Genomic DNA, 11,038 nt, shown 5'->3' on the forward strand with positions numbered 1-11,038 from the left:
CTTTTCCATCATTCCTTAATTTCCTGTCCCTTCAGCATTCAGGTCCCAGTCCATGTCAACCTGTGGGCATGTCTCTGTTATGATTAACAAAAGCTACTTACTCATTCCTGTTTGTGCTCTCAGTTCATCCTTTTTTGTAAGTGCTATATGCATCAGGTACAGAGTCTTTTGTTTAATCCTTTTACTGTCTTTGTAAATTCTAGTCTTCTTTTGGTTGATTTTGAAGTTTTTACACTATCCATTCCTGATTAGATTAGTTACAGTGTGGAAACAGGTCCTTCGGCCCAACAAGTCCACACCACCCGCCGAAGCTTATACCACCCAGACCCATACTCCTACATTTACCCCTTCACCCAACACCACGGACAATTTAGCATCGTCAATTCACCTAACCTGCACATTTTTGGATTGTGGGGGGAAACCGGAGGAAGCCCACGCAGACACGGGGAGAATGTGCAAACTCCACACAGAGAGTCGCCTGAGGCGGGAAATGAACCCGGGTCTCTGGCACTGTGAGGCAGCAGTGCTAACCACTGTGCCACCGTGCCTGTTTAGCACTTATGGTCTGTTTAGCATTTCTCTTATTAATATATTGTTCTTTAGCCAAGTTTCTATTCCTTGATTTACCACTTCTACCAAAGTTTGACCCCTTACCTTTAGAATTCTATTTGAAATCCTTTCTATTCACTAGGTCATAGTTCAGGCACAGATGTTCCATTTCTACAGAAGACTTTTTCCACAGAAATGATGCCTGTCTCCACAAACCCATTTCTCCCACACCAGTAACGTGGCCACGCTTTTTCTCTGTAAGCTTTGTCTCTGTTTTCCCCAATGCTCATCTGTAAATGGCTCAGCTAATAATCCAGAGTAAGAGTATGGATTGCTTTGCCTGCATCGGTAGTAGATTTGCCAAGTTTAAGTGCATTTAAGTCGTCATTGGACAAGCAAATGGACGTACATGGAATAGTGTAGGTGGGAAGGGCTTTAGATTAGTATGACAGGGCAGCGCAACATCAAGGACCGAAGGGCCTGTACTGCGCTGTAATGTTCTATGTTCTATGTTCTATCTTTGAGATTCTGCTTCTCAATTTGACGTCCAGTTCTTCATACTGGCGATGCAGAGCTTCCTTCTTTTTCCTGCATATGTTTTTGGATCATTAGGACTAGATCCTTCCAGTCCCACACAAATTTCCTGTTCATTTCTGAGCAGATGTTCCAACTCTAGCACTAATGATACAAAGCTCATTGTCTAACGAAATTACTTATATCACCCATTACCAGAAAATATCCCCTCTGAGCAGGAAGGCATACCTTGCCCTAAAAATTTGAGGAAAGATGCGAACTAAGAAGGCATTCACCGCTGATGAACCTGACACATGACAGAGAACAAGAAGCTGATCTCAAGAGAATGGCAGCTGAACCAAGAAAGAATCACACACCAATTGTGACCAGCTACATCAGTATCAAACAACTCTTTCATGTTTCCAATATTTCATATACTGCAGATTTTTATTGGGCTGAAACGACTGTTCTCTTATTCCTAATACAAGAAAAAATCTTCAAGTCTTAATGTCTAGAAAACCCTGGTAGAACAACCATCTGAAACCATTGGTGAACTTTTCATATAACTGGTTCAGGCAACACAACCGTTTTCAGGGAAGAGATTGACAATACTGCTTTCCCATGATTCCTGCTGAGCTGAATCCATTAGTGGGCTTGGGATTCCATTGCACAACTGTGTTAACAGATCTGAATGCTTTAAAGCTTTTGAAGTCATGATACACATGATCATTTCTTGTTTTGCTTCAGTGGTAGACCAGATGGCTGAGCTGTCAATTGATAAAAGCTTCAAAGTTCTGGGTAAAGTTAAGTTAGTAAGGTCTGAGTTGCCATATTTTCAATTTAGAAAATCACTTTATCCATGGACAACCTACTTTAGCGCACCTAAATTCTGTTCCTTCATCAATGATAGCCAATTTAGGAGTCTTTTAGCTTTTCCTAAAAACATCCTGTCAAAAATCATTGTAGTGAGAACTCAATTTACCTCAATTATGACATGTTATGAATACATTTTCAACTTGCCTTTTCCAAGAATATCGAAATCCATACATTTACTTTTAAAACTTGGAGTAGGCTTTACATAGTTCAATCTGAAAAGGAAGGTTTGTGGGTCCATAAGACCAAAAGACATAGGTGTGGAAGTAAGGCCATTTGGCCCATCGAGTCCACTCCGCCATTCAATCATGGCTGATGGGCATTTTAACTCCACTTACCCGCATTCTCCCCGTAGCCCTTAATTCCTTGCGACATCAAGAATTTGTCAATCTCTGCCTTGAAGGCATTTAGTGTCCGGCCTCCACTGCACTCTGCGGCAATGAACTCCACAGACCCACCACTCTCTAGCTGAAGAAATGTCTCCGCATTTCTGTTCTGAATTTACCCCGTCTAATTCTAAGGCTGTGTCCACGGGTCCTATTCTCCTCATCTAACGGAAATAATTTCCTAGCGTCCACCCTCTCCAAGCCATGTATTATCTTGTAAGTTTCTATTAGATCTCCCCTTAATCTTCTAAACTCCAATAAATACAATCCTAGGATCCTCAGCCGTTCCTCATATGTTAGACCTACCATTCCAGGGATCATCCGTGTGAATCTCCACTAGACACGCTCCAGTGCCAGTATGTCCTTCCTGAGGTTTGGGGACCAAAACTGGACACAGTACTCCAAATGGGGCCTAACCAGAACTTTATAAAGTCTCAGTAGCACAACGGTGCTTTTATATTCCAACCCTCTTGAGATAAATGACAACATTGCATTCGCTTTCTTAATCACGGACTCAACCTGCATGTTTACTTTTAGAGAATCCTCGACTAGCACTCCCAGATCCCTTTGTACTTTGGATTTACGAATTTTCTCACATTTAGAAAGTAGTCCATGCTTGTATTCTTTTTTCCAAAGTGCAAGACCTCGCATTTGCTCACATTGAATTCCATCAGCCATCTCCTGGAGCACTCTCCCAAACTGTCTAGATCCTTCTGCAGCCTCCCCACTTCCTCAGTACTACCTGTCTGTCCACCTAACTTCGTATCATCAGCAAACTTCACTAGAATGCCCCCAGTCCCTTCATCCAGATCATTAATATATAACGTGACAGCTGCGGCCCCAACACTGAACCCTGCAGGACACCACTTGTCACCAGCTGCCATTCCGAAAAAGAACCTTTTATCCCAACTCTCTGCCTTCTGTCAGACAGCCAATCCTCAATCCATGCCTGTAGCTCACCTCGAACACCATGGGCCCTCACCTTGCTCAGCAGCCTCCCATGTGGGACCTTATCAAAGGCCTTTTGGAAGTCTAGATAGACCACATCCACTGGGTTTCCCTGGTCTAACCTACTTGTCACCTCTTCAAAGAATTCCAACAGGTTTGTCAGGCACGGCCTCCCCTTACTAAATCCATGTTGACTTGTTCTAATCCGACCCTGCTCTTCCAAGAATTTAGAAATCTCATCCTTAATGATGGATTCTAGAATTTTACCAACAAACCGAGGTTAGGCTAATTGGCCTATAATTTTCCATCTTACAAATATCCCGGGGACTAAAGCTAACTGACTCTTCATTGCAGAAGGCTCTATAATTAGACTTTGGGGAGGAACAGTAATTGGGTGACTAATGGCCTTTTCACATTGAAAGTGAGTGATGTGGGTGAAGCAGAATAAAGGTCGTGTCTATAAGTATCATTTCCTTATTGACGCTGTGATTTCCTCCACTGTACAGATAATTTCATGGGTGCCATATAGGGAGATATAGGAAATAACTGAAACTGAAAAATAACACTGTTGCTGGTGTAGAAATATTATGAGTCATACTTTTTCAGTGTAGAAGCTAAGGTCAACATGCTATCGTACTGAATCATTTTATCTTGGCATGAAAGGGTTAAAAAAGCAATGCCATTTCCTTCTGTGAAAGTAATGCGTAGTAGAATTTCATATGAATGTAGTAAGTTTTTGTCTTGTAATAGCAATTTATCCACAGGTAAACTTAGTGGAGTAATTTTATGGAGGTTAATATTGTCATCTAGTATGTGGGGAATTGCAATTTTAATAATTATTAAAGCTTTATAAATCAACAAGTTCACGAAGATAGCATAAGACCATAAGATATGGGAACAGAATTAGACCATTTGGCCTCACCAAGTCTGCTCCACCATTCTCAATGATACGTTTTTCAATCCCATTCCCCTGTCTTCTCCCCGTAATACTTGAACTCCATACTAATCAAGAAAATATCTATCTCTGTCTTAAATGACTTGGCCTCCACAGTAATCTGTGGCAATGTTTTCCAAAAAGTCCTCCTCATCTCAGTTCTAAAGGGTCGCCTGTTCATTCTGAGGCTGTGCCTTGGATCCTAGACTCTCATAGGAGAGACTTCTCCACATTAACTCTATCCAAGCCTCAGTGATTAGTAAGTTTCAATCAGATCCCCCTCATCCTTCTAAACTCCATTGAATGCAGACCCAGAGTCCTCAACCCCATCTCATATAACAAGCCTTTCATCCCTGGGATCATTCTTGTAAACCTCCTCTGGACCCTGTCCAATGCCAACATATCTTTTCTTATATATGACACCCAAAACTGCTCACAATATTCCAAATCCAGTCTGACCAGAGTCTTGTACAGCCTCAGCAGTGCATCTCTGCTCTTGCATTCTAATTCTTTCCAAATGAATGCTAACATTGCATTTGCCTTCCTAATTGCCAATTGAACATACATAACAGATGTATTAACTGGGAAACCTAAAATCTTTACTTTTTGAGGTTAAATGATCATGTGTTTTGTGTTATAGATGTTCTGTCACTCAGAAGTAATAACGCAGATTTGGATGAATTACACAGAGGTGGATATAACCTGTACCTATGAACCATTTCCGGTAATTTTAAAATTTATTCTTTCCCTAATGTGTTAAACTCCATATATTATCAATTAGATTTTTAGCCAGCATTTGAAAATGATCTACAGAAGAACCTCGATTATCTGAACGAGATGGGCGGGCACAATTTCGTTTAGATAATTGATTATTCGGTTAATTGATTCAATGCCTTCCTCTGGGGCTCGGTGTTCTCTGTTAAGTCTGATTCCCGTTCAGGAGATAGGCAGCACCACACGAGCGAGCCCCTCCCCTCCTGCCCGCCCCCCTGTAGAAAAACCGCCCCTCCCACCCGCACGCTCGTCTAACACCATCCCCTGCCCGCCCCCAACGCCATGCAAGACCGAACCCCCACCTGCCCCCCATCCAGCCCTGTCCCCATGTGCTACCCTGTCCAACACCACTCCCCCCACCCCCTACACACACACACACACACACAAAACGTTTGACTGCAACTTTTTGACAGGTTCCACCTCTGCCCTGTACAGGACAATGCTGGAGAGATTACCTGGGGAAGGGGGTTTAGGGAACAAGCCTGTGTAGAACTCCAGGGAGAGTGTGGGGGGAGAGAGATAGGGTGGGAGGTCAGTCATTTGGAGACGGTGCCTGGGTTCCCACCAAAGTCCAGGACTATTCTCAGCAGCATTTCAGTGAGCCGAGTTCATTTTTAATCATTGTGACCTAAAGACGCGATCAGTGTTGGAACACGTCTTTGATATAATGTTTCTATCGGGGCCTCGAGATCTCGTTCGGATAATCTGATATTCGGATAATTGATATTTGGATATTTGAGAGTCTTCTGTATTTATAATTATTTTCACAAGCTGATTACTACTAGTTAATTGCCAGCTAGTCAGAAACAAATTGCTAGGCAAAAGTGAGGACTGCAGACGCTGGAGATCAGAGTCTAGATTAGAGTGATGCTGGAAAAGCACAGCAGGTCAGGCAGCATCCGAGGAGTAGGAAAACTGACATTTTGGGCAAAAGCTTTTGCCCGAAACATCAATTTTTCTGCTCCTTGGATGCTGCTTGACCTGCTGTGCTTTTCCAGCACCACTCTAATCTAGAAACAAATTGCTTCCAATTCTAATAAGTCTGAAGTGTAAAGAAACTTATTGGAGCGAATCTGGTGTGTTTTTGGGCTAAGTGCAAGTTGTATTGAGTTTTTTTGGAAGGCTTCTTATCATCCCAATGAGACTTCTTACTCAATTTCACCTCATTAGCTAAAAGCTAAATACCGCAAATGGTCTGGCAGCATCAGTGGAGAGAGAAACATAGTTGATGCTTAAAATCTGGTATGACCTCTTTTTCAGAATTTGAGAAAACTTCTGAAGAAGAGTCAGGTTGTACTTGAAACGTTAACTCTGTGCTTGAGCTTCATTAATTACCTTCCTTGCCTCATGGTGGTCCTCATTTCTGATTCTCATCAATCTTATTGCTCACTGTTCCCAGATTAACCTTTCTCTGTGTGGTTATCCCTGAACAACCAGTAGCCCTGGGATCCCTCTAGAGCCATCTTTAAAAAGCCACTGTGCACCTTGTCAAACAATGGCAATCCATCATTGGTCTTCATAACATTCGTAAAGCTGCTTATGGCACATAGCCTGCATGGGCTGATATTCTCTCACCCTAGTCACTGTTTAACCATCAGCTCACACAGTTTACCTTGGCTACATCTCATCTAAAAACCCTATCAAGGTCACTGCTACCCTGTCCCCATACCCACTGGAGACCTGCATCTTGTCATGGTCCAGTAGGGGAACATCAGATATAACTAGTCAATCGGACAGATTCAAAAATTACCTTTCATTTGTAACTGCTAAAAGCAAACAGAAAGTATGGAGTTAGTAAGTCATCTTCACAATTTAAAGCAAATGCTGACATTGATGGCCAAGTGACGTTCCAAGACGGTCTGCTGCACCTAGCTTTGATCTAACCTCCAATATAGCTGAGCTCTGTCATAGATAGGGAGAGCTTTTTCTCCCCGGTGTCCTCATCTCCTCCTTGAAAGATTGCTCCCTCTACCCCAGTTCCTCAGCATCGAGTACACCCCCTCACTGCTTGTTCCAATTGTGTAAAGTACAGCAAACCAAGATGATGTTGCACACTCTGTCTGGACGGTAGTGAAATGTCAATCCATTTAGCATAATCCCCACATCTTCAACAGCCTTATTATTTACTTCACCAGGCCCTTGTGAAAGCATGATCAACATTGTATCTATATTGAATCAATCAGGGAGTTGCACAATGGTATAATCAGCTTTGGTCACAGTGAGTATCCCTTGTTCCCCAGTAACCAGCCTGGTAGGACACCTGGTCCCTCTAAAGAACCAGATACATTTGTGGGCACATGACTGAAAGGTGGAAGCAGACTATTCATTGCTTCCTGGAAGGAACCAGCAATATAGAAACTCAAAGTGGCTGACACTTTCGCAGCCAGAGACAGAGGATGACCTTGCATCCCTCAGGTCCCACTCAAGCATCTGGCTGTCATTCCCTCCGTGTCCTGAGATACACTGAGCCAGTGTTGACACTCATTCATTCATGTCCAGGAAAAATAGAGTTAGAGCCAAAATACCCATCTGCCTCATGTATCCTGAGTGGCCATGAGTCTATCCTCTCTGCCTGAGCTGAGTGCTCCTCGTCCTTTGAATTGGCGTGTCATTGTTCCTGGGTTTGCTGCAAGCCTGGATCCTCCTGCATCCATCAGCCATGGTCTGCAACCTTCCACCAGCGGCTGGGCATAGATTTATCAGTGGAAGTGAAACCCATTGGCAGTATAAGGGGTGAAAGAGGTTTTTAATTGTCAGAGCAGACATTGTGGCATACCCTGCAGATAACAGCTGAACATACTCCTCCATAAAGTGAGGCTTGCTGGACCTCAATAACCAGGCCCATATCTCCATTAATCTTTTCGCTTCAGCCTTAGTATATGCAGTCACTTGCTGATGGGTTGCCTTTGACTAGTATTTGGCCTCTTGTTAACTCATTGCCACTAACTTCAGCATCGTTGAGATGCTAGTGTTCAATTTTCAAGGACCAGGGGGTTATGCAAACCACCTTTGACTAACATTTTAACCCAGGCACGTTAACTATAAAGCCATTGTTCACAGATGAGCTTACAATTTCATTATAAATAGCCAACAAAAGAAGTCCTCCCTCCACATTGAAGGTTGACAATGAATACCATCAGATCTTTAGATAAATTTTTCACATCAGGAATAATGATAAATATTTTATTATTGACAGTATTTGTCAAGCAGCTGAGAACAAACAATGTACAAGTTGACTATGGTGTGCAACCTATTGTAATTGTTGATGGATTTCAAGGGTAGTTAATTAACTTTAAATTTGTTACTTCATAGACACCAATGTTTGATTCTTTTCGATACGTGGGTTGGGGGCCATTTGGTGTCTCAGAATTACTACAGGAACAAACAGAACAAGTTACAGATCATCTGGTATTTCCTAAATGCCCAGGAAAGACATGGAAGCCCTTGCCAAAGATTTAACCAATACTTACCACAGTCTTCGAAACACCATGAAAGCAACCAAATAGTTATCTTGATTGACTGAACTTTGTTTCATTTATTCCTTGTCATTTTGGCAGTCAGAGATTGGACCAAATTCTCACATTGTTATGATTAAGGGTAAGAGCCAAACCAAATCCGTCTTTCTGTTGCTGGATTCACAACATGGTGAAATTAAAATATTCAATGATCTAGTAATTACCCAATTGTTCCTGATTAAACTTTTACTAATAATAGATCTTGGAGACAGAGTTTATGATGTAAACAAAAGTTACTCGATTAATATTTCTATTTTAGTAGGACAAAGCTAAACAACAAGGTAATCTGACTAATATCTATAATTTAAACAATTCTGTCACATTCCTATTTACAGTCAGGCAGAATGACTGTCAGATTTAAGGGATAAATTAAAAAGATAACAAAAGGATATATAATATGTCAATTCAAACACAACAATTTCAATCAATGGATGCTAAGCCTTCATGTAATCCTTGGAAAATAAGATAATCACAAACATGTGACTGTGTACCTAATTTCAAAGTCACCACTGAATGTGAGTAATTGTATTATGCTTCCAATACTAGGTATTTAGTTCTTACAGACTATGATTCATTTCTCAGATCATTCAACAATTCTTTAACTTGATACAAAACTAGAGAGTGAAAAAAGGCAGCAGCCAATCCTTCTAAAATCATTCTGCATCTGGCAAAACCATTTAAAACTGATTTACTTACCTCTTCTTTTTTAAAACACAAAATCAATATCCTTTGTAGTTTTCTGGTTAACATCAATCCTCCTTTGACTGAGCAGCTCAACCCCTACCTAGCTGCCGGCCCTGGACATGGCAACATATGGTGTCAAAGTGTCCAGTGTTCCTTAGATTAGAAATTAAATTGCATTATCTTCCAGGCCAGCCACCAACAGCAATATTCATGTTGGTTTTCTTCTCTTTCTAAAGCTTGCAGCTGTTCAAACTTCAACCTCAATTCTACCAGAATTAAAAACAATGAAAAATAAAAGAATAATGAGCACCTCAATGCCATCAGGTTAAGTTTAGACTTTGTTGCTTGGGTGCTGGCAAAAATATAGCAAATACCTCTAGCTTATTTGATTAATTCCTCATAGTTGCTTTTGATTTGCTTAAACCTCATCATGCGTACACATAAAATAATTTCACATAAATAATCATGGATTTGACACGCTTTCAGGATTTCGACTGCGATGAAAATGATTATATTGTAAAATGTGGAACTGTGCAGAATAATGGAACAACAGCTGTCATTGCACAGTATAACGAATAGGTTACTGTGCTACCTTGTAGTCCACTTCAGAAATGCTTATCAGTCACAAAGTAAAATAAAGAGAATCATTGATAATATAAACTTGTGGTTTTGTTTCATTTATTCCTAGTTCATTTGGGTAGTCTAAGATTGGACCAAATTTTCACATTATTATGACTAAGGCTAAGTCAAATCAAATCAGCCTTTCTATCACTGGGTTCACAACATTGTAAAATTAAAGTATTCAATCACCCTAAGAATCGCCCAATTGTGCCTTACCAGACTTTTATAAATAATAGATCTCTCAAATGGGTGACTGGTAGTGTAGGACTTTGGATTAGTGGTGCTGGAAGAGCACAGCAGTTCAGGCAGCATCCAACGAGCAGCGAAATCGACGTTTCGGCTTACTTTCTTCTATGTGTGAGCCCAGTCCTGCGTATTCTTTTAAATGAAGCAATAGGAGAAGATATTCAGTCTCACGTTCTTAATTTATTATAAACAGTAAGTGGACAAAGCATTCAGAGCTCTGGGTCTAAACCTTTTTTTTCCTGACAAACTACCAAGTGTGCCAGTTCAAAAAGTAAGACCTCGTTCTATCCCTGCCGCAGTCTTTTATACAATAAAAAACGTCATATGAACACTGAGGTAGAATTATCTTCTCATTGGCTGTTGATCTGACTCCATTCCCCGCCTCCTCGCATTCCTGGATGTCTGACCCCACGTGAGCTTCTTTTGCCCGCGAAACGGAGCATCATGTGACCTCCTCGGCCCGCTTCCGGGGCGTGAAACGGAACGTCACGTGACCGCCTCGCACTCTTCCGACCGCGAAACGGAACATCACGTGACCGTCCCCTGCGTAGGTTACACAACGTCTCCACAGGCTTCTGAATGCTGAATACATTCACAGTCGCAGCCAGCCTTCTGTTTGTCGAGTAAGCCATATATTTACAAGTCCCCCTTTTAGTCTCATGAAAATGAGACCAACAAACCAGTTTTATACATCACGTTCGCTCTCCCATGCATAGTTTTCCCTTCTTGGCAGAGCCATCGTTTCCGTCTCCATCTGGTAGGGCGGGGGAGCCTTCCCTTCAATTGCTGTGATAATTATCCCCTGCAGTCTGACCGGATGGCATGTCCCCTCCATCACCCTATAAGATCCTGTCCACCTTGGCTCCGACCATTTCCGTTTAATCACTTTCAACAGGACCCAATCCGTGGTAGATGGTGACTGGCTCTGTAGGGCCCCCTTTGCCGATCCAACCTGTTTGGAGAAAGCTGACACCAAAGCTGTTAGTTGATCATAG

At 41.8% G+C, this 11,038-nt stretch overlaps 1 protein-coding gene across 1 annotated transcript in view; it reads left to right on the top strand.

Annotated features, from left to right (window-relative positions):
* Nucleotides 1-9,836, top strand: part of LOC140478834 (kininogen-like) — a 29,883-nt gene extending 20,047 nt beyond the window's left edge. The window contains exons 6-7 of the mRNA XM_072572285.1: nt 4,844-4,927; nt 8,290-9,836. Of these exons, the coding sequence (XP_072428386.1) occupies nt 4,844-4,927; nt 8,290-8,436 (231 nt within the window). The 3' untranslated portion in view covers nt 8,437-9,836. The remainder of the gene's footprint in view (nt 1-4,843; nt 4,928-8,289) is intronic.
* The last annotated feature ends 1,202 nt before the right edge of the window (nt 9,837-11,038 follow it).

Source organism: Chiloscyllium punctatum, chromosome 6, assembly GCF_047496795.1.
Source record: "Chiloscyllium punctatum isolate Juve2018m chromosome 6, sChiPun1.3, whole genome shotgun sequence".
NCBI lineage: Eukaryota > Metazoa > Chordata > Chondrichthyes > Orectolobiformes > Hemiscylliidae > Chiloscyllium > Chiloscyllium punctatum.